The 24,762-nt window shown below is 36.8% G+C and overlaps 1 protein-coding gene across 9 annotated transcripts in view; it reads left to right on the top strand.

Annotated features, from left to right (window-relative positions):
- TSC22D1 (TSC22 domain family member 1) overlaps positions 1–24,762 on the top strand; it is a 102,508-nt gene that overhangs the window by 12,447 nt on the left and 65,299 nt on the right. The window contains exon 3 of one of the 9 annotated variants that reach the window (XM_075139421.1): positions 21,081–22,411. The exons of the other annotated variants lie outside the window; for them this stretch is intronic. Coding sequence (XP_074995522.1) covers positions 21,081–21,144 — 64 coding nt within the window. The 3' untranslated portion in view covers positions 21,145–22,411. Of the gene's footprint in view, positions 1–21,080; positions 22,412–24,762 lie in introns of those variants that run through there. 9 annotated transcript variants of the gene reach the window in all.

Raw genomic sequence — 24,762 nt, 5'->3', positions numbered from 1 at the left:
TAAACCCAGTAACTCATGTATGATTGCTTTGACTTCTGTTGTGACTGCAATTTTAAAATATTTCTCTTTTTAAAGAAGCGCAAGCAAAAACAACTCAGGCGGAATCTGAATTGTGAGTGACCTGTTTGGCATATATTGCCACTGAGTTGGGATAAGCATAGTCAAAAAAAAACTTCTGTAGATTTCCTGGAAGATTATTTTCAGCTTGGTAATTTTACTGGGTGTATGTATATGTGTCAAATGTATCATAATGTGTTTTTGTACCATGTGAAAAGATTCCGTATTTCTCTGAGGAAGTCTGTCTGTGGACTATAAACGGCATCTTAATTCTTACTTCCAGGTTGAGCCTGACAGAAGTGGAATACTTTCATTTCCTCTGGGATTTTGTGAGGGTTCATACAGCAATGCCTGCCCTATAGAAAGGCATGTAAGGGGAAACAGAACAACTTGGGATGTTTCATGATTGTCGTGTGTGTGTAAACTTATGCAAGGTATTAATTGTCATTGTCACTTGCAATACAGGATTCTCAAATTCTGAGTATTTCTGAAATCTGGCAAGGAAGGATTTTATAGTAATAATTAATTTATATTCAGCATTATGGTTTATGTTATAAGCTGTTTAGTGAAGATCTTGGCCCGGCCTTAACTTGAAATGTCTACTAAACATTTTGATTAATTTTTTTTTTGTTTTGGAAATTCTTTGGTCTAAAATTCTGAATGCTATATATCTGTATTCTTGTATATGAGAACATATAAAGCTTAATTCTTAAAAAAACAAACAAACAAAAAAACAAAACCAAAAAAACCCAAACACCAAACCTGCTGGTGAGAGAAGGAGCAATTGCTGCTCTTACAGTTTCATTTCTTGCATTCTTACAAAATAAGACCAAGTGAAAATAAAATAAAAGGAACCATGAGTTAATGACTACATCTTTTAAGTATTTGTTAAATAATTTACTGTAGCACTCGAATTCAAGTTATAAATGTACCTCTTTAATCTATTGAATGAGGTTATTATGTTAAGAATGGATCAGCATATTGCACTGCCAAGTGTTTCTTTAGTAGGCCTAATATCCTAAATTGGGTGAAATGGCAAGTTACTTATAAATGTTCAGGGAATGGTGCAGGCTGTGCGTGTGCCTCCATGTTCTTTTCTTTCTTTCCAAGTTTGTGAGACTCTTTCCAATTCCGTAATTGCTTGTGAAAGAGAGGAGTTCCCGAGCACGTATTTGATTGGAGAGAAGGGAGGGAGGAAAGGTGGTGTGAAATGTTTATGATGGTGGTTTTGGTTTTCTTCTTTCTTTTTCTGGTGGGGAAAGGGGTTTTAATTTTTGAAATGGCATCAGGCAAGTGTGTGTTGGAGCCAAGTATATGCAATTGTTGGCAATACAGCCTCTTCTTATTTATGGGATAGTAGCTAAAAGGTCTAGTTGTGTGAATTGGGGCTCTGCTTTGCTGGCTGCTTTATAACAAAGAACAGAAAATATGATCCTAAAGGACTTGCTGTCTGATGTCCATATCATGTCTGAATTGGTTTTAAGACAGGGATGCTTTAAAGCAGGCAAAATCTTAAATGTTTTTAGTGATTTATGAAAAAATAGAGCAGCAAAGCAGGATAGTAATCTGTATATTCCTGTAGAGATGTACCCTGTTAACAATGAAGTACACCATCTCTGGAATACTACTGCATTGAAAATTATTTGAGTCACCATTTTGTCATGAAAGCATGGGTTAGCCTCTTTTGTCAAGTTTCACTGACTCTGCTCTTGGGATGTGTAGATTCTTAGTGCTGCTTGCTTATACTGGAGCATGGCAAAGTAATTGAGCAGCCTTTTTAATTTATTGGAAATTAACATGTAAGTGGAAGATGATGATTTGCATGAAGATATTTTCAGCTTGAAGAGAGTACTGTGATCTGTGGAAGGGGAAAAATAAATATTAACATGTTATAGTAGACAGTTGTGGCTGGCAGTAGTTATTTTCACTTTTTGCATTTGCCTGACCATCAGAATCCAATCTCTGAGAATCTTTAACGTGTATATTTACTGTCCAAATACTTAAAATATTTAGAACATGCTTTTTTAGTGCCTGTGAAGTTATTGGATAAAATTGTTTTCTCTGAAAGTATCACAAACAGTCCTCCAAAGAATTCTGTAAATGATGTTGAAATTGTGTGAAGTGTTCGTAAGTATTTTCAAGTAGGGGATTGTCTTGATATTTACTGACCTAAAAAGTGTTTAAGAAAGCCATATAACCCTCCCTCTTAATAGTTTTTGATTGGAGAGACATTTAAGGAAGCTTGCTTTTTTTAAGTTTTATTTTTGAAAAGAGTTCTCTCCTACTCCAACCTCCGAACACGATAGACTAAACCATTCTTAATGTTTCAGGAAAATGTCCATTTTATAAATATCTAAAATGTTTTCTTCATTTTTATGTTGCAAGAGCAAAAAAACCCACCAAACCCTAAACATTGTCATATCTTTTTGTAAATGATGGAGTTTGCGTATTATGTTAGGTGGAAGATCAAGTCGGATCAATGTAAGATCCATGCAGTTATCCAATAATCCCAAACACCCTTTCTTTCTTCTATTTTGGCTTTTTAAAATCTTATAATTCAATGAATTTATAGGTACTCTTTAGAATTACTTTCTCAAAGTTGCTGTCAGATAGCTCTGGAACAGAAGTACTTCATGATAGACGCTAGACCTGCTGTCTGTGACTTAAAAGGAAAGTTGATATCTTCTGGATTAAGTCTATAGCCTTTGTGTATGCAGACAAATCTTCCCATGCTTTTGTTACTGCGATCACTAGAACAGTCACACAGCTTGCATTCATCGAATAATAGTGCCATGTAGCTTTGCACAATTTGGCATAGGCAACTTGGCACTGTCAGGTCTGTGTTCAGAACTGTTCAAGTGTAAGTTTTAGTTTTCTGTAGTAAATTGTAATATGTATATGTAGTGCTTCTGTAAATTATATGCTAGAACTTCTTAAACAATGCCTTTTCTGCTAAAAACTTCAAATTTCTTGGACATCATTCCTAAAAATGTAACTATAATATGAAAAATCATATAATATTAAATTATTAACTTCTGTAGCATTTTATATGCTAAATATATATACTCTATCCTAAGGTATACATTTATAATGAAGTTATTAAAATGATTTGTCCCTGTGCAAAATACTTTGAGCATGATGGGTGAACGCTGGACATCTTAATTTTTGCTCATCAGTTGCATGTTTTCAGCCACTGATTTATGTTGTCTGCTTCTAATGAAGAGGCAAGATTTAGAAAAAAATCCCTTTCAGAAATCATGAGGTTGCTGGAAAGATCTAAATTTTGCTACAGAAATAAGAGTTAAAAAAAGTAACTACCATTGGTAGTCTAATCTGCTTAAAGTGACCACAGTGAAGAAATGTACCAAACATAATTGCTGGGAAAAGTAGGCTTTTTTCTATATGAAAGAAGATCCAGCCATGTCTGAACACTATTTAATTATAGTGTCTCTCAGTGAATGTGACTAGTTTCTGTGAGATTGTCTTTAAGTGGTAAACAAAGGTTGGTTGTTATCTCAGACTGGTAAGAAATGGTTTGAAATGCAGTATCTGAAAAGAGATTTGCAATTTTTTCTGGTGAAGTAAGCAGTTTTTCTCTCTGTAAGTATATTGATGTTAGTGGGTTGAATTAAGATTGCACAGACATAAAACATGAAAATCATACAATCATAGAATAGTTTGGGTTGGGAGGGACCTTTAAAGGTCATCTAGTCTACCCCCCCTGCTGTAGGCAGGGACATCTTCAACTAGATCAGGTTGCTTAGAGCCCCGTCCAACCTGACCTTAAATGTTTCCAGGGGTGGGGCATCTACCACTGCTCTGGGCAACCTGTGTCAGTGTTTCACCACCTTCATGGTAAAAAATTTCTTCCTTGTATCTAGTCTAAATCTACCCTCTTTTAGTTTAAAACCATTCCCCCTTGTCCTGTTGCAACAGGCCCTGCTTAACATTATGTCCCCATCTTTCTCATAAGCCCCCTTTAAGTACTGAAAGGCTGCAGTAAGGTCTCCCTGAAGCCTTCTCTTCTCCAGGCTGAACAACCCCAGCTCTCTCAGCCTTTCTTCATAGGAGAAGTGTTCCATCCCCCTGATCATTTTCATGGCCCTTCTCTGGACCCGCTCCAACAGGTCCATGTCTGTTTTGTGCTGAGGGCTCCAGAGCTGGACGCAGTGCTGCAGGTGGGGTCTCACCAGAGCAGAGGAGAGGGGCAGAATCACCTCCCTCGACCTGCTGGCCACGCTTCTTTTGATACGGTTGGCCTTCTGGGCTGCGAGCGCACATTGTCAGCTCATGTCCATCTTTTCATCCACCAGTACTCCCAAGTCCTCCTTGGCAGGGCTGCTCTCAATGCCTTCATCCCCCAGCCTGTATTGACACCAGTGGTTGCCCCGACCCAGGTGCAGGACCCTCATGTGGTCACATGGGCCCACTTCTCGAGCTTGTCCAGGTCCTTCTGGGGGACCACCTCTTCAGTTCTGGCTTTTCTAAAAACTAAAACTGAATAAAAATCATATTTGAAACATGGCAATGAACACCTAAAATGCCAGGATGGCTGCTGTTGGCTTGGCAGCTTGATCTTCTTGAAGTACATACTTGTATTAATTCATCTAATCAAGTAATTGATAATAATAATAGAAGAAAGAGCTGCTGAAGAAGGAACCTGAGTAGAGCCCGGTGGAGAGCTTGAAAATCCTGAACTGAGGTTTGCATTTTGGAGCAGTTTGCAATGGAGATTCTGAACCTTTAGCCTTCTACGAGGAAAAGGTATCTAGAAATGTATGTGCTTCTCTTACCTTCAATATAATTTCTTGGGAAGGGATGGAAGAGTTTCTCTCTACTCCCTCTTCATGGCTTATAGCCAGAAGCCCACTGCCATAGGAAGAAGTGACTAGTGGAGAAGCTAGTCTAGAAGGCCGGCTAGAGTGGGTTTTGTAGAGTCTGGCTAGTATGACCCAGTGTTGTGGGGATGCCGTATATCCTTGGAAGTGACTGTTTTAATTGATGCTTAACTGTTGAGGCCAGCACCTTCCAGAATTATAAGTTATAAAAGCAATTAGTTGATGTTAATTGTAGATTTACCAGGTTAGCATATTTTATGTGCATGCAAATTGCATTTTAAAATTTGCTGTTCTTGATGTGAACTGTTTGTGTTGTAGCTTCGCTGTATTGCTCTGCTTATATACCTAAGTACAGGCTTCAAAACTTTTTTCTGCTCCTTTCCTGATAATGTTGGCAAAATGCAACACTTGCAGAGCTAGGTTATGCTGCTTGAACTAATGCATCCTGTTTCTAAGCCTGGAATGGTGTCTTACAGTTCTTCTGCTTCAGCACTGTGTCCTGTGCTTGTTCCATTTGTCCGGTTTGGTTCCGCATCTGCTATTCTTTGCTTGAGAACTCTTGATGAATGGTAAATACTTTGGTTCAAGAAAACAAGGCTGTCTGTTGGTGAGTCTTTACAGGAGAAGCAATGAGAGGTGGTAAGAAAAAGGATGGGTATGAGCGATTAACTAAATGATAAGTTTGCGTGCTGCTAATTCCTCTTGTCAGACTGTGGGAAGATCTCCATTTGTATTATTTTCCCTTCTTTGTTTTCCTAGAGAGTCACTCTTACTTAACCAGAAGTATTGTCCTTGTACGCTAGGTTTGCTTGCTCCTCATGTTTGGTGCCAGCAGGAAGTGAAGCCGGTGTTAGGGCCAGTGGCTTTCCTTTTCTATTACTTCATGCATACATTCTCCAAGTACAATGGAGTGTCTTATCTGGTCACTTTTGCCTTCCTAAGGATTTTCCACTCTTCAGTGGGTAAGGATTTTACCCACTATTACTGTGGTGAATTAATATGTTTAAGAGTTCCAAATCTGTTGCCAAATGTGCCAAAATGGTAATTCGGTTTTGGTGTGGACAGATACAAAGCCCAGAATGTCCATCTTGTAAATTAAGCGAGTACTTAATAACTTGAAAACAAAAACTAATGAGTTAAGGCCTGCGGTGTTGCTGGAGCCTGTCCTACAACATCTCAGAATTCAATTGTGGTGTTGCGTTTTTTTAAAATGACTAAAGATGATCTACAGGGATTAGAAGGAATTCAAAATGAAATAACAAAGTAATACCTAAACCAAGAAACAAATCTCTAAAGCTGAATGGTAAACCTACATCAGACGTCTGATTGAGACAATGACTTGTAAGGAGCCTAAAGCTATGATAACATATCAACTTTTTTGTACTTTAAATTATAAATGAGAACTAGTTTAGAACAAGATCTGGACCTTATGTGCCCTCAAATAATTTGGGAGCAAGAGGACATGGGTAAAATTGCCTTGACTAATTTTAAGAAAGGTTTTGTCTGTGGAGCTCATTGCCACAAGATCCCATGGAGGCCTAGAAATTAGCAGCATATAAAGGAAAAAATGTGTATGTGTGTGTATGTTTATGTAGGAAATGATACAGAATTGTAACTGTACATGGAAAATTAAATGACTTTTAGCTTCAGCTTCTAAGACTACTTCTAGCTAATACAGGGGAAGCAAGTACATCTTTGAGATAGATCTGCTGTATCTGCCACTTTCACCTTTTTCCGTGACTTCTGGAGTACTTGGTGCTGGCAAGTATTGAAGACAGGATACTACTCCACGCCTTCTTATTCCAAACTAGAAATAAACTAAAACTTAAAATCATTTTTATTTACACTTTATTGAAAATGGTATTGAAGTGTGAGGGCAGGAGAGGAAACTAATCAAGTCAAATGGAAAAACAGAGGTACAGAAGAAGGCCATACATAACCCTTGACTGTTGTTTATAGAAATGTGAATGATTGCGGTTGATCCCATGGCTGCTGAAAGCTAGCTGGGATGCAATGATGTGTTATTGACTTCATGGAGTAGCAAAAGTTTAGAGATTGTTGCACCTTTAAGGTAGAGAAAGGTGTTAACAACTGCCATACTCTTCCAAAGCATAGGTCAGAAATTAAGATGTCATGTAAGCAGAAGCCAGTTATTTACGGTTTCATTTACAACAAAAACACTTATTCACAGTTGTTACTTTTCAGGAAGCTGTTCTTGTGCTTGAAAAGTGTAATGGTCAGCACAGCAATGGCTTAAAATAGCATTTTGGATGCTGTAGTACTGGCATTAGAGCCCCACTGGCAAACATCCAGGATGCCTGTAAAAGAAGAAAAATGCTTTAAATGTTAAAGCTTCAAAAGGCAGCTTCTGATGTTTAAATTTTCTAAAATTTTAAAGTTATATGCCTATTTACAAAATATTTGAGCGTGAGCTTAAAATCCTGTAAAGAGTCACTTGATAGAAACAATTCTTACTGGCAACACAAAATAATTAACTCTATTATAAGAGTGCATGTAGGGTAGCTAGCTGCGAAGAATTACTGAAATTGTAGAGAGTAAAGTGGTAGCTGCACCTGTGAGGTAAAAAGAAATAACCTCCAGCAGTTGGATTTTTCTGTTCTCCCTGCTTGCATATTTTTCAAATGCTTGGTTTTACATCAGGATACACTGTAGGCCTTTCTAGGCTAGTTCTTCTTTATAAACATGTAAATATGTTATATGATGGTTATGTGATGGAATTGAAGTACGTTGTTTGTCCTTTTGCAGGACACTGCAGGTTCCAGGAGGAGGGATAGTCTTTAGCAGCCTCCTTCTCTGCTCCCCTCTGGTAGGTAGTTACATCCTGCCTCAGGAGAGGAAAGGTGCATTCTGTTGTGATAACCCCTCTTAGAGCGACTGTGGATAACTCCTATTAGTTGTTGCTAATGAATAAATAGGCAAGTAGCAAGCATTTAAAATTACCAGGTTCTCAATTTTACTGCTGCCTGCAAAAGACTCTGAATAAAAGATGTGAATGCTTCCTGCGCTTCCCCTTTGAATTCTGTCAAGTAAATGCTGCTACCAAAGTTGCTCTGAACTGTCTTCACAGTAAAAAAAAAAAAAAAAAAACAAAACAAAACAAAAAAACCAAAAAAACCCAGGACAGTTCAGCTTGATTCATGCCTGTGTGGTCACATTTGCAACCAGGACACTAACAGTCATTTTAAAGAGTGTTACCAGGGCTCTGAGATCGGCACAGCTTTTTCAAAACACTCCCTCATCACAGTGCAGCTTTTTCAAATGCTTTAAGTAACATTGAGGAGGAATTTGACTTTATGCTACTAATAGATTCTGGAGCATGTTTTTCAGGACTTCCATATTTCTAGAGCTGCTGGTGTATCAAATGCTCTGCAGATCAGCAAGCACGTCAGAGGTCACTAAACCCTAAAGAAGACAAGTAATCTACTTAGGTTTTTTTTCTGACTTTATTTAGAACTTCTATTTTGTAATATATTGCAAATAGCTTTCTTTTCATTGTGTTGTATTTCTGTTTTAATTCATCCACCAGCAGACTACTTACACAGAGTAGAGTATGTATATCTTATCCAGTCTCTGGAAATGAATGTTTTGCTTAATGACCTGCTTGGTTGTCCAAGCTTGTGCTTGGACAAGACCTGAATATGATCCCTAAAGGTACCATTGTGGGAAGGACTTAAATCAAAATCTGGGTTAAGACAAGGCCCAGGTACTGTATCTGCCTGTTTCTCTCCTTATCATGTGGCTATTGGCTAAATATTAGTATTGTATTTGATCTACAGCACCTGTTCCAGGAATCCTACTTCAGCTGGAGGAGTCTGCAGACTTTTCAGGGGTTGTACTTGGTGTTTGGAGAGGGTGCTTGATTAAACTTTAAAGTGGAGTGTGATGTGGATTATACGCAAATAATGCAATTATGTTGCAAGTTAGTAGTAAAATGAGTAATAAATTTAGAAATGCAGGAAGCCTGTTGATCTTGTTTTAAATATAAAAAGTTTGGCAAAACCTACACTCTTTTTTTTTTTAAATTAATTGCAGTTATTAAAACCAATAAATTACCTTAACATTTTCTAGATATCAAATACGAACTATCTCAAATGTTTCCTGTTGACTGCAATATCAGGTAATATTGGAGGGAACTACTATGTTTGGCTTAAAATACGAAGTTCAAAAACCAAGTAATATACTTCAAATCATTGCATGACATAACTAATGTGTAAGACCAGTTAGCAAATGTGGTTTTAGACATTAGCTTAGTGTCTTGGCATGAATTTCTATACTTAATCCATTTTTTTGTCTATAGTCTATAACCTGTTTTATGTAATAAGTTCATCTAGACTATCTTTCCATTGCCTTAATGAAGCATCTTGAATATGAGATTAGAAAGTGCTATATAACACTAACTAGAATAGGATTAGCCAAGTGTTCTATTTACACTTTAACTACTGTTCAGGAGAAGTATTTCTTCCTTGTGCTGAATAGTCTGTGTTTGAAATTTGCATCATATTCTTGTCTAGGTGATATTGTAAAATGCTGTGTTTATGTATGAGAACATTAAGGTGATGAATTAATTCTTCAGTTAGCTTTGAATATCTTAAACTTCTCAGGAAATGGTTACAGAGTTGTTGGAAGTGGAATAAAATATCCATAAAGAAATAACAACCATAATTCTTATTATGTTAGTGCTTACTGTGTGCCACATCTTGCTCACATGTGCTGAAAGAGGGATAAACGTGAGCATCTTACATTCTTGGAAGATAAACTGTGTGGTAAAGAGTGGGGAGGGGGATGCAATCACATGTATAAACCTAAGTGTAGCTTTACTCTTAAGAAAATGTACCCAACCCTCTCTAATATAACTTTGTTGATATTTCTGTGAAGCATCCTAGGAGAAAGAGATCTGAAGAAGTTGGTGACTTTATTGATCTGTGTTTTTTGGACTTGATCTGTATCATGAAAAAGACAGCAATTTTATTTTTATGTCACTGAGCAATGCAAGACAGCAGAGCCTTTGAAGATCAGGAGTAGAAGCTTGACTGCTGGGGAAAACTATGCTCATGAAGGTGGTTAAGTAGCCAAAATACAGGACAAAGAAGGGGTGCTGATAATCAAGACTAAAAGAAGTATGTTCTTATGAAAGAAATCTTCTGGTGGGTAATGTCTATAAACACCAGTGGGTGAGGAGGGGCAGGTAGGAAGATAAAGCCAAGTCCATTGATTGTAAATATATCCTCTTCCTCCAGATATTACTTTCTAATAGTATGTGTTGTTTTAACCCTTTATTTTAAGATGCCATACTTACTCAGTATGTTTAGGTATCTGATTAGACTGGCTAGCTCCTTTTTCAGAAGCATTTTCCACAGTCATTGACTAGAGGTGTTTTGCTGATCTTACAAGTGTTAATCTTGTCTTTTTATCTTCCATATTTATGGTACTGTGGAAACATTTTTAAGATGTGCATGTAAGAATTGTATGTGTATGTGCTGCTTCCTGTATACAACAGGATATGCCTGTGATGAACAGTTCAACAGTATAAGGGGCTAAACTGCTCTGAACTAGCCGAGTTACTCTGTAGGACACTGACTGCTGGGTTGGATAAGTTTATAAATCTGATTAGTCTAATAACTTAGTGCCGGTAATTTTAATAGGTGCCTTTTGCAAAAACTTCTATTATGCCATCAGTTATGATTTCAGCAGAAGTGTTTGAAGTATGCAATATTGGTTAATAAGCTGTGGGGATGGATGGAATGTTACTTCTGCTAGATGAGGACTTAAGGTAAGGTGTTCCTGATATTCTTCTTTTTAATTACTTAGAACTAAGAAGTGTAAGTGTTGGCTCTGTTTTGCCTTTGAAAAGAATTGTCACTGCTGTTTGCATTTGCGAAACAATCATGCTTTTGTAATTAAGGGTTTGAGACTAATGGAAGAAAATTATGAAAGGGATTGCAGAGTTTCTGGTGTTGCAGAGTATTTAGATGCTTTGCTTTGGTTAATTGATGTGGCTTAAATACTTTTTAAAAACTGTATACCAAAATGGTACCGAAGTTCTTTTAAGTAAAAAAAAGTCATGTAAGTAGTGTGAGGGTGAAGACAAAGCTCAGAGGAAAAAATAAGGAAGCCAGAACAGCTCAGTGCATAATTCGTACTGTGTAAATTGCTTTGAAATCAGTGACTCCTGATGTCAGTGCCCTTAAAAAATGCAAAAGGGAATAGAAACACTTGCATGTTATGTAGATCTCTACTGAAAAACTTGTTATTCTTGTTAGTATGTGACTTATTTTAAAATATAAACTGGTAAAATCTGGAAGCTTTAGGAGATACCAGATGGGAAAGAACAGAACTAGAATTTCAGTGATTGTATTTACTAATAAATGTATTATTCATTGGGATGAGACTGAATTGCAAATATTTTTGCATTGTTTGTAATTCATACAGAAAATATGAACTGTTCTAACGACTGTGGAACCTGATTCAGATACTTGTGTAATGCTATTATTCTATTTTGGTTTGGATGATCTGATCCCCCATATTATTTAAGCTTTTCAGTTGCTGCACAAAAGAACCTTACATCGCATTCCAGCATCAAAACAAGCTGTTAAATTCTTTTGTTTGTACTAATAGTTTTTGTCCTTTAAAGGTTAATATAATCAGTTCAAATAAGCTGTGTAATAGAAAGCCTACTTAATAATTAAAAAAATCCCAACACCTGAGGTTTAATGCATGGAATTTCCATCTGGGAAGGGAGATAGACAAACAAATCTTTTCCTTAACTTTTTAATTGATACTTGATCACTCTTGCAATCCTGCATAGATCTAAGAAAAGGATTGTTAAGATATTTAGCATTTCTGATATGGTAGTTATTTCTGTGCTGTATCTAGGCAGGATTAATTTCAAAGCCTTTGACAAATGCTTATTATTTCTAGATATATGGAATCCATTTTTCCCTGGAGGAAAAAGAAGAGTAATGTAGCCAGGGAAGAATTTTCTATTGGAATTTACTCATAGCCGTCTAAAAAAAATCATTGAGATTTTGTACTGCAAGTGCTTATTTATGTATTTGGGGTTTTTTTTTGTCTGAATGGCTCTCTAAGGGGACATGAGGAGGAGGGGTGGGGAAGCGCGAGTTGCCATGGTTTGACACAGAGTTGATTATATTAGTTCTTTGAACCTCTCATATCTCTCTCGCACCAATGAACCCCAAAAGTAGGAATTTGGATACCTTCCCCCTGAGGATTTTGATTTTTCACAACTTTGATTTTTGTTTGAATAGTTTCTGAAACTTTTTATATCCTTAAGGTTTTTAATAATGCAGCTTTAGCTGAAAACACACGTGTACTTAAAGAGTTTTTATTGAAGCCAGTGGGATTATTCATGAGTTGTGTTATGTCTCTTCTACTGTGTTTGCAGTATAGTGTTTTCTTTATCATTAATGTGGCTATTAGTTTATAAGAAATAGAACAGACATCATAGCTTTAAAAATCTCCAAATCTTTGGAGATTTTATTACATTTTTATATTATGTATTATATGAAATGCCAATGCTAATTTCAAAATCTTTGGCCCTGTTTAAATAAATCACTGTCTTTAAAGGGTCCCAAGTGACTGTAAGTGTTCACTTGACAACTAGGGAGGAACAATTTAGTCTCCTTAATTCTGCTTATGGATTTGAGTTAATACAACTCAACACTTCAGAAAGTGGGGTTTACATTATATGCTTTCCTGCTCCTTTGGCTTATGTAGTAGTCCTGGCATGTACTCTCTTCAAAGGCAATGTGTCCCAAAGCATCCTGATGAAAATCCCTTGAAGTCAATAAAAAGTAGTGTCCCTGAATATTACTTGCTGTCTTTGCTCTTTTTGGAACTGGCTCTTTGAAGCTTCTATTTCTGTTCACACTTTCTTTTTTCATGTCTGTTGGTGTTTCCTGGGTTAAGTCACACAGATAGATAAAAGAAAATTAACACATTTTCTGCAGCTGTCTCTTGGCTCTTCAGTTTCAAAACAAGTGGTTATAAATTAAAAATTACAGTTATTGCACAGATTCAGGACTGTATCAGTTGGAGAAGAATTCACCATCTTTACTAAATGTTTTACACTCTTGCAACTAAAACGTTAAGATGCAATCTTTTTTTATGTGCTGCTCTAGTTTTTTCTAGTTACAAATCAATAATAGACTGTTCCCATCAGTGAAGGTATGGTATATTGCCAGGAAGAGGCGCTAAACAAATAGAGAAAGGCTTTCCCTAAATTGGGAAATATCAAATTGTGACACATGTGTAAACAAGAAAGTTTACCGATTTGATAATGAGGTGTGAGAATCATATGTTAAATATAGTTACTTAATGGCCTTGTGGCACATTGTGCTTCACCGAATGCGTGATAGTTTCTGTAAAGAAAAAGCCTGCTTTTCCAAAAATTAGTATACAGGTCTCTTAAATGCAGCTTCTGTTTCCCATAATAAAGTACAAGTACCATTGCTACCCACCTTTTAAAAAATGGGCATGAAGAAGGAAAGGTGGTCTGTTGGAAGCAAGCAGGGCTAGCAGCTGAGTCTCAGAAGTTGGTACGCTGGAACATCTCGCAGTTTACTATTGCTTTTGTAGCTTGTTATTCCTTTCTGCTAGCAGACCCTTCTTTGAGCAGTGGGGTTGGACTAGGTAGTCTGCAAAGATCTCTTCCAACCTCAACTAGTCAGTGATCCTGTGAGAAATTAAATACGCTTTTATAAATTTTAAAAAATTTATTAAAAAAAATTAGAATATATTACTTATGCAGCAAAGAGTCATGATTACTTTTTGGTAATTCTGTTTTTGTTTTTTTTTTTTTGTTTTTTTAAAAAGAAATGAACATAAAAATTGGGACCTATGATGATAAAACAGGAACTGAAGGAACTGAAACTGAAAACCTTAAATATCTTAGGTTGATGTGTAGACTGCAAGCCTGACTTGTATTAGTCGTCTTAAGCTTGCAGTTAATTCTTGTTTCTCTTGAACACCTTTAACTTATTCTTGACACACACCTATATTTTATTTAGATTTTTTTTTTCCCTAGAAACATTTTTCAAGAAACTTTATGTAGATATGGCTGTAAATTCCAATGGCTGGCTTGTTTCAAACAGCTTGCTTCCTTCGTAAGGTCCCTTTACCTTTCTCTGTTTGCTGTCTGTATCTTTGCCTTCCTCCCCCACCTGTTAGGTTGCTTTATTTGAAGGCTTCAGATGGGATGTTTTGGGAAGGGGGAAGGAAAGGTGGTGTGGTGAATTCACCATAGTATTTTATCTCTGTTAAGCCCACAGTTCTGGCACTGGTTATTGTCCATATTTAGTTTATTCTAATACATTATATGGTTGTCAATTTGACGTAAAAGTAGCAAGTTTTAGCAAGCTATACAATTTGTGTACAGTTTTGTATCTTAAGTGTTAGTATGGTGAATATTTATTTTTAATGAATTTAGTTTACTACACTGTAGTTTGAGAGAGAGAAAACATCTACGTTTTTGTAAAATAAAATTTCTAGGACCGTAAGAAAACTTTTTGTTTCTTCTGCGATCTATAACTAATGCTTGCCCGTTTTGTCCTTTGTTGCCTTATAGCCATATCATGTCCCCTTTCCTGGCTCCTTCAGTCTTGGAATTCACAATACAATCAGGAAAGCTGCCTTGAGTTCAGCCCTTCGGGACTGAGGGATTTTTAATTTTGTTACGCATGTTTTTGGGGAGACCTTGGAGGAAAGAAAAAATCTTGGTTTTGTTCTTGTGTTCTGAATTCCTTTTCACTGGTACTTGTAGAGGAGAACAGAAGCTTGAAATAAAGGCTGTTCGAGTTTGACAGAGTATCGCAGGAGAACCTGCTGACCTGCTGTTGTCTGTTTGCCAACTCTTCTACATTTCGTGGTACGCTGTTATCCCGTTGCTTTGGGCAGCAGCCTGCAAGCTTCTGGGCAGCTGTCGACCTGTGCAGGCTCTGAAACTCCTTCCAGAGGAAGCAGCAGCTAGGTAGGTGTAGATCAGTCACACAAAGTGAAGATGCATATCCATTGGACTTGCTGTATGCATCTTGGTAAGTCTGAAGGGATCACTAGGCCTAACTAGGTACTTCAGACCTATTGTTTCCAGATATTCTAGCATTGGAAAGTTTCTGTTCGTCACTTTTCCTTTCCTCATTGTGTGTCTTCTGAACTGGTAGAGAATGTGGCATAACTGCATGATGGAGTGAAAATAACATGCTCAGACTTCGTTATGCTAGTAATTCAGAACTTGTTAGGGTTTTTTGTGGTTTTACTTTGGCCGGTGAGCAGACCAGAGTGGGTGTATTGGAGCCAGGAAAATGGAATATGCTTTTGAATCCTTGTTCAGATTTATTCGAACTATTTATTTTCCTGTTTGTTGGATTGCTGAATGGTTTTGGTAGATAACTCGAGGCAAAACAAAGGTGGAGGAATTGGCAACTGCATGTCCCTCTTGAAACACCCTGTCTTGAGCCTGTTGATTACCTTTTCATGAACTTCTGTGAAACTGTTTGAAAAAGCTAAGATGTTAAGTATTAAAAGGTACAGGTGAGAGCAGATATCTCTAAGTCTGTCTTTGCCTTGCCAGGTCCTCTCTTTTGGGGTCTGGTTATATCACTATGACAACAGGAGTTTCACAAATGATAAGCCTGGTTTCCCACGATGCATTTTTAAGATATATTAGTGTTATGGCTGAGAAATTGCCCATATTTCAAATGTCACACTGAATGTACCTTGATGAAAATGAAAGCAAGTCTAAGGATAAAGTCAGCACAAGAAACAAACCCGTGATTGTAGCCTCCTAATTGAGTTAAATTACCCAAAAAATCAGACCCTAAATTTTTTTTTCTAAGGTTGTAAACTACCTGAAAAGTGCAGGAAGGTGCTTTTTCAGGTACACAGCATAGGAACTGGGGAAAGCTCAGCAAAACTGTGTAAAGAATTCTATTGCATTTCTGCTGCAGTCTTAGGCTGAGAACTCAGAAATCCTTCTTTTCAACTAGCCTTTTAGCTAAGATTTTTTCTATGTTGAATTGTTGAATTCTTTCTAAAAGAGTATGCACTACCTTTCATAAATGTTTCATAAATGTGGTTTTGCTTCTGTGGAAATATTTGAACTTTGGTTTGTGTTAGGTAAATCAAAAATAAGATAGTGAAGGGCATTTGTTCCTCCCCAACCGCAGAGGATTGGGAAGGAACTTTTTTTTTCCCCCAGTGTACTTTTGACTTATCTGTTGCATTCCATTTTATTGCAGCTTCATGTTCTAATAAAACCTCTTTGGTTTTAGTTGATTCTTTATTTCATGTTGTCTCTTGGATGGTATTTATTCTAGCACAGACTAGTCCCTCTTCATATTTTTCTAAAACGCACTTGTATTGGTGGTCTCAAAGGAAGAATGCTTATGAAACTGAGCCAAGGATACTTCAAACTGGGCACTCAAAACCATTTGGAGTTGGAGAACACTTTCAAAACATTCATCCGTGCTTTGGTTGGTTAAAGGGGAAGGGATTTCTAAAATGTTGGGTACTTAAAAACTGGGAACTTAATGTTCTTCTCCCCCAATACAGGCAATTAAAAGAAGTGTGGGGAAGAACAATTGTATCTATTGCAAAATATTCTTGACAGGGCCTAATTTCTTCTAAATGCTTGATTGCCAGCTCTGGTAAGTGCTAATGTGTGCATTGATCATCCAAAAAAAGTGCATGTACAAATTTCAAATTAAAATTGCATTAAAGCTTTGAGTTGTAAATTCAACTGATCAAGCTCTTTGAAATACAGCGCAAATAAGAATGTGTATTGGTTGTAAGTCTTGAAGAATGAAAGTTGTCTTTCTGAGAATCCCCCTATTTTGATTGTTTAAACCTTTATAATCTGATTTTTCAAAGTTTCCATTGTAAATTGTCATGCTTTTTATTTGTTTTAGTATGTGCCTCTCTGTTAGAAAAGCTTTGGTTTCAGGGTTTAGTACCTGTGATGCCTTTTAACTTTTTTGCACAGTGACGGCAAACATTTTGATACTGTCTTCCATGCAGCCTAAAGTAGTAAATTGGAAGTAATAACAAAAAGTGTTTTGCCAGCTTTGCATATTATTTAGAAGGATAAATTTTAATATTAGCGGCTCTCTTGTCAAGCATAGCAATCACTGCTTTTAATAAATATTATCATGGTAGATGTTGTTGTATGATATTAGAATGGCTCTTAAATATTTGGCAAATAAGGTGGTGTTGAACAAACTGCATTTGAACAGTGTTTAAAAACAAAAACCATATAGGCTTGCATCAGATCGTGAAAGAAAAGCTGAATTGTACCTAAAAATAGCATGGCTGATGCAACAGTCAGGCTAATGTTGAAGCCTAGGTATTATACCCATAACATTGGCTCCAGTCCTGCCAGTGTCTTCATAAATGAAGAAAGTTAATGCTGCAACAGTGTTCCAGTCAGTGGAGTTCATTCCAGTCAGTGGCTCTGCTACAGGGGGAGTGTAAGATGTAGGAACCAACCTTAAAAGATTTGACTTTCAAGTCTGTTTCCCACCCTGGGTATTTTTGTTTATTATTTGAGAAACAAACAAAAAGTTCCATGAGTACTGGAGGTTTTTTTAAAAAAAAAAAAGTCTCCTTGATTCTGGCACTGCAGTTACCCATTTCCTATTGCCATGCTGCTCTTCCCTTTGCCCCCAATAATCTAAGTTCTTCTCATATCTCCCTCCTCTGCCTTCCCCACTGCAGTTCCCCTTTTGCTTTGTGTCTTTTGGCTGCTGGCTGCCTGAAAAAAACAGGCTGGGCTGCTGCTCTCTCAACTTGGCATGTGCTACCTGGATAGTGGTGTTGTCTGTCGGAATGAGTAAGTTTGGGGTGCCTCTTGCCATCCCTTGCCTTGTGCTTGTGGAGGCAGAAACAGGGCTTGTGCTCATCTACTCCATTGCTTTCATGACACTCTCCTATTCTTTGAGGTGTCAAATTTAAATTGAATGGTGGCTTCAAAAGTTGTTTTGTAGGGAACATGCAGCAGGAGTACTTGGTTTGTTGTATTCTTTGGGTTTTATGTTTTGAACACCCAATCAAAACTGAGATAGAACTATGTGTAGTGGGCGCTAAATCTTGTGGAGTCTGAGTGGTTTATCATTGCAAAACATTTAAGTGTAGTAACTAGAAATGTGCAAGTTTATGGAGTTTTAAACTGTGTATCGAAACTAAATACATTTCTAGTAACTTTTAGTCATTTACTAAGCAAAATGAATAATTCTAATAAAATGTGGAGAAGAGTTTATTGTTATGATACCTATGAGCCCTCTTTTCCTATAACTTGTAGTTTTTATGTTTAATGTTAGCTGCAATTCTGAAATGGATTCTTAAGCTTGTGTGAATTTGGCTTCCTCATAGTAACTCTGGTTCCTCCCATTGAATTGTGTACTTTATGATTAGGCCATGTGGAGATGGATTACTGATGTCCTTGTCCATAGTGTCATGTCTTTACCTCAGATTAACTTTGTTTACACTATATATTCATGCTCCAAAAGAACATGTAGTAATGGTTTAGATTTGCCTTATGATAGATGGAAAACAGGGTATTCAGATGATACTGACTTCTCTGATTTTTACATTAATATTTTACATTAATACTTAGGTCACTGCTCAGAATAACCATTTGCTCTGATTTAAGTGATAAAGAGGAGGAATATGTGTTGTGTTAATGCATGCTGGGGAATAGGTGGGGAAAGAAGACATGAAGCGGTTGTGTATAGTGAGAAGAATGTTAAGATTTACATTTTCTCTTCACTTTCCTTTTAAAATACTTACACTTTCTCAATAATGTCTTTTACCACTGCTTATTAAGTTGCAGTTAAAGATTCATCATAAGTTAGCATACTTTTTTTAGTCTACACACAGTATTGTTTTGCTACAGTTAAAGAGCTCTAGATACTGTGGAGCTCAAAAATCTGTACCGTCCAGTTAATGACTCATTTTCTTAAAGGCCAATGTTATCATGGTTAAATTGTTGGCTCTTTGAGAATGGTCTGCCAATGTACATGCTGCTAACAGGCATCCCAGTGATTCCACTGGAGTTGTGGAGTATACTTCCCCATGTCCTCGCCCCCCCGCAATGCTCTCTGTCCCCACTTTGGAGATGGGAAGCATCTTCCATATATTTTTGTTGAATGCAGAATATATATTTCATTGCACATTTTTGTAATGAACTGTACTAAGTATGAAAATAAATTATTACTTGATTGTGGTAATGAGAGACTATCGATATTTTGTTAGTGCTTTTGGTTTTGTACTGCATCCCTTTTTCTGTCTATGTATTTTAAATGTACAAGAGAGAAAAAAATTAATTAATGAATGAAAATATTGAGTAATAATATCAAGATACATTGCTAGGAAAGTAAACTTGTGATTAGCATAGACTTGAATATGCCAGATGTCTGAAATCTGCATTCAATTCATGTGAAAAAAAAATGTTCTAATGCTGTATTGCAGTGTGCCATTCAGTGCTCACCCAAATATTTCCTATAGCTTCTCTCCAACGAAGTTGTACAGTTGCCTATTCAAGTACCATTAGAATGCATTTTATTGGGTACCATATATGATTCTTCTGTCATGCAGGCTGCTTAAATATATATGCATGCTTTATTTTATAAAACAGAATGAAAGAACTTGACCGGTAAATGGCAATTCCCTGATGACTTGAAAAAAGGACATTAAAAGATTGCCCTGGCTAGGAATAGCAGACTGTTACAGTAAGTCACATCTTGAAGTATGAAATTGGCAGTTCTGTTTGAAGAATTTTTCTGTTGGACTGAAGTCTACAATAAAAATAGTTAAGAAATAAAAGAATAGAAAATTACTTGATGTTCACATTTAAAATTATATACATGAAGTAATAATCAATATGATGCTTGTCCAGCAAAAAAAGGAGGAGGAAAAAAAGCAGTTACGCAATATTAAACTCTGGTCTAGTTTGCAAAATGCTTATGGGGATTTCAGTTATGCAGATATTAAACTATGAATTAAGAATCATTTAAAACTTGGAGATAGCTACTGGGAAGAGTAACTACACTTAAAAAAACAGACTCATTCTCAGTTGAATTCTGTATAATGTAATGCTTAACTCTACAGCCTCTAGAGAATGGGTTTTGAACACATGCCAACAATGAAGGACTTTTACTTTATAAGGCATCCGCGTTGCAGTTTTCTTTACGTTGGCTATGTCAAGCTTTGTCACGTGCACTATGCTTTCCTTTTTGTATGTTTTAGTAAACTAGAAGATGGAGTTTGACGTAATTTAAGAGTCTGTAAGATAGTTTCCTAATACGAACTTTTTTGCATGTAGAATTAATGGCAGCATGGAATGCTTGTGAGATTTTTAAACTTTTTTTTTTGGTAGCTGGAAAGCCATTAAGTAGAAAATACAATACTTTGCATATAACATACAGCTAAAACCTGAGAACTTTAATGCAGATCTCTCTCAGTCCTGCTGCAAACTAATTTTAGAATCTTGCCTTAAAAAGAAAATGTGATGGAAGAAAAGGAGCCTTGCTGGTCTTTTATAGGAGAGTTGATCTTACGAACTTACAGGCAGAAGCATTTTATTAAATATAGCAACTGTTTTGAGGAAACACTGGCCTTTATGTTTTGGCACAGAAATCAAAGATCAGGCAACTAGTTTCATTAAAAGAGAGTCATGTCAAGAATATCTCTGGTGTATGTTGTTGTCAAACTTGCTTCAAAATAAACTATGCACGTTGTAGATACTAATCACATACAGAAGTGTTCAGAATGATTCAAATGGTGGTTTTTTTCAAGAGGGTTCGTAGTGTCTTGGGTGTTCGCCTGAGTGTGTGGGAAGCTTTTTTTAATCTGTCCTGGATTGTGTTTATTTTTGTCAATGAAGTCTTGACTCAAATGAAGGAAAGAGGGTCCTGTGAGATTCAGTGTATGGTTAAACACTCTCCAACCCAGATCAGTCAGTGGGGTAAGTTTCTATTTTGGTACGGATGCTGGATGGCTGTCTTTTTCCCTGTTCTGAATGATTTTGTGAAAGCAGTAAGCCTAGGCTAGAAATAGATCTTCATGTGTTTTCACATGTGTTTTTTTTATGTATCACTTGACACTGTTTTCTTTCTCCTTGCACGCAACCTAAACCAAGTGCTAATATTTCAACAGATACAGAATGACAGTCAAACACTGGTATGCCTGTGAAGAGGCACTGCCAAAGTTAATTGTCTAGTGCAAAAGCTGGGAGTTCTGACTGATCAAAGCAGGTAGGTGTGAAGGTGCTTGCATCGAGAGGAGATGCAGGGACAACTCAATGCAAACAGTTTTACTTAAGCAGAGCCAAATGATACATTTCAAATGGCCTTTACCTCAGCTGACATATGAACATTTTTATTATAAAACTTGTGGTGGTCTTATTCCAAGTCGTATTTGAGAGAATGACACAATTTTAATTTGATGCTAAAATGTGGATGAATTTGAGGCACTAGTCCAATAAGGAAAGTTGAGTCAGCAAATCTTCAGAAAACATTTAATTAGCTAATTTAAGACAGCATGTTTTGTGTGGTGGCAGCAGTACAAGATAATCAAGAATGCATTTTTCATGTACTGTTAACACCTACTAAGTAAAAAAAAAAAATGTAATTCTAATCTAATCCATAAGTGACTGCACATGAGACTTTTAAAACTTGAATCTTTAATCTAAGAGTCAGACTATATATTGCAGAGGTATCATGGTGTGCTTGCACATCATTTGCATGACTCTAAATTGGTTTCTGTCTCCACTGTCACCAGCGTGTTAGACAAAAATAAGCCTTAGTTATGTCACACACTTCGTGCTGGAGAACTAACATGGCTTACAATAGCTGACATCAGTTTGTGTCTCAGCAGTAACAGTTACTAGAAAACTCAGTCCAGTTTTGGCTGTAGAGTTCTTATTGCTACTGAAAATGAGGAAAGAATCAAGCCCGTTGGTCAGACTGCATGCTATATTTGTAAGCTCTAGAGTCAGGAAGTTCTTTTAACATAAAAGATGTAGAAATGAGTATCTGATATGGAAAGTAACATAGTAAGTGCTCAATTTTGAAATGCATGTTTTGAGTACTTTCCAAACTAGAACTTCTTAAAACTGGTGACTTTAAAAAAGCAACTCATTTGTTTAGCTTTTATTTTCCAGTGCATCCATGTTGCCCTTTACTAACATTAATCTATCAAATACATATATTTGAGTAAATATTGCATGAAAGGGGCATTTTTGCTCTATTTGAGTTGTCCGGAGATCCCAGATACCAGAGAAAAGTCATGAAGGAGATGATCAAGGGTAAAAACCTGCAGATACAAGCCTTGAGCTATTCTCACCTGAAAATTCAGTTTGGACCTCACCCCACCCAAAAAAAGAAAAAACCCAAAATCACAGGCATCCAGTCTGGTGTGGCTGTTGAACAGTACTGGAATCACTCCTCTTAACATTGCTTATGTGTAGTATTTCAGCTTCCAGGTTCTGCAGACAGACTGACTGAAAGACCCTGATCAGAGAGGTGTAGGAATTATGTCAAGATTGAGAACTCAATAAGAAAAATGATGCTTTAAAAAAAAATTGTATAAGAAATTTATGTAAGCTAATTGCATGTAAATGGAATCGAATTCCATCAAGCAAGCCATGTATTAAGAGCTAAAAAGGAAAGTACAAAGGCACTGTTAATGTTAAGAAACTACAGATTTTATGTAACTTCTTCAAGTAAGTTCAAGGTATACGTAAATACTGTAAGTTTTGTTGCTGTAGTTGACTTCCTTAACGAGGAAAAAAGTGAACAACCTGGCATCATATGATGTCTTAAAAACACTGATTTTGTTTTTTGGTGGTGGTTTTTTTTTTTAATATCAGTTCATGCACTCTGCCCAGAAGCATAGAATTTCCTAAGGCTGAATGAAGGTCTGTCTTTATGACAGAAATGTATATTAGTGCCAGTAAAGTCTGTTAATCTGATTTAAAATGTGGTTTAGTTAGGGCAAAAGAAGGTTTGCTCTCAACTGTACTTGGCATAATAAAGACATTTAAAAATATTCTTGCAAGAAATACTGGCTGTGTTTCTCAAATGTGTGTTGCTGTGACAGCTGTATACAATTTTGGAGTTCTCTGTCATGCTGAGTTCAGAAAAGCTGTAGCTTTTTACCACTCCAAAACTGGCAATAGGAAGGGTCTTTTAGGGATCTATGCCCATCTCGAGTAGGTATTGTCCAACGTCTTGTCTGATAATCTAGACAGTGCTGTGGCCCTCTCTGGTTTTTACTAGGCTTTAAAGAAATTGAGCACAAAACATTTCTGGAGAGAGGCCAAATGCTTTAAACAAATTCTGCAATTCAGAAAGTCAAGATTCCTACCATTCTATTTGTCTGCAAGTTTAGCTTTTAATGATGGGTTGCATGACACTTAATCTTTTAAAATCAACACTTTGATCAGTGGTTTTGCTGCCTTTTCTCCATCTTGGGATTTGATAACATTATCTGGTTTAGCTGTTGTACTGCTCAATGACTTCTTCCCTTCTCTCCCGTCAAGTCCTCTTCTCCCCTTCCCCCCAAAAAAACCAAAACCAGGAAGTTTTGGGTAACTAGTGGGTTTTCTATAGTGTCAGTAGTTCGGAATTTAAACAGTCAGCCTTACATCACTTCTGTTGATACTTTAATATGCATGTCATGTTGGTGCTAGTTTCCAGGAGAAAGATGCTTTACTAAAATTTGTTGTTCTTGTAATGTTTATTTTGAATAACAGTTCAACTGGATGCTAGTGCATAGATCCTGCAGTGGGTTTGCAGCCTGCCCATATTTCTAGAAGTATGACTAATGGCAGCAGGGCATCAACTACTTAACCTAGAACAAGTTTCACTTTAGGAACTGCAAATACTCTATATGGCTAGTTGCAGTTTGAATCTAAAATAATTGCATGATGCTTTAAAATTTCAGTTTAAGAGTTGATCTAAGCTGCAGGTAACTTGAATCAGGTGTGGCACTTTGCGTTTTGTTTCCATGTTCTTTCACTTGGATCCTGCAGTTGTTGGAGCTGCAGTATTAGAAATAAAAAAAAGTATTGTTGTTTATATTCTATACCACTTACCAATACATAGATTCAGTTTTTTGCTTATTTTGCAGATGGTATTGTGTAGAATTTACTCACAATGTTACTGGCTATTGAGCTTCTGCTCACTGATGCAGAAGAATGGGGATCTCTCTTCACTGGCTCTTGAATTAGTGAGTGGCAGTGAAACCTGCCATGTAGAGAAGGAGGGTGGAAGAAAGCGCTAAAGGGAGTTTTCTTCCCAGAATATCTATCAACAGTCAGGTCACAATGGAAAGACAATGCAGAGATTCCTTTCTTTGCCCAAAGGAGATGAGAACATTGGTTATAGGGTTTCTTACCTAAGTCTTCTGTATGCTCACAAACAGAACTACCAGTGCCTTTCCTGACTTCATCTATATCTGAAGATCATCAACATATGTTGTTCTTGTGCCATCACAGCCATAATTTCTTCCTGCTCCAACTAGAAGGATCCCATCACAGCCTGCACTTGAGGTAAATCAGCAAACTCTACGGTACAGTGACTGATAAGAGCTGTTGTATATTCAGCTCCTTAAGCTGGTTTGACATCCCATCTCGGTCGTGTGAATCACTTCTGATGATTGATGTGAGGCAACAAAAAAACCTCTCCCAAAATTCCCATGAGAGGGATTCAGGTACTTTGGATGGTCTATTCTAGACCTCTTTTCCGTTCTTTTAAATCTTTAGAAGAACAAAGGAGTATTTATTAGCATTTCTCATCTCAGAATGCAGAAAGATGTAGTTGTTTCAGCCTGAAGT

Source organism: Calonectris borealis, chromosome 1, assembly GCF_964195595.1.
Source record: "Calonectris borealis chromosome 1, bCalBor7.hap1.2, whole genome shotgun sequence".
NCBI lineage: Eukaryota > Metazoa > Chordata > Aves > Procellariiformes > Procellariidae > Calonectris > Calonectris borealis.
The sequence above is the reverse complement of the archived record's forward strand: the minus strand, read 5'-3'. Positions and strand labels throughout refer to the sequence as shown.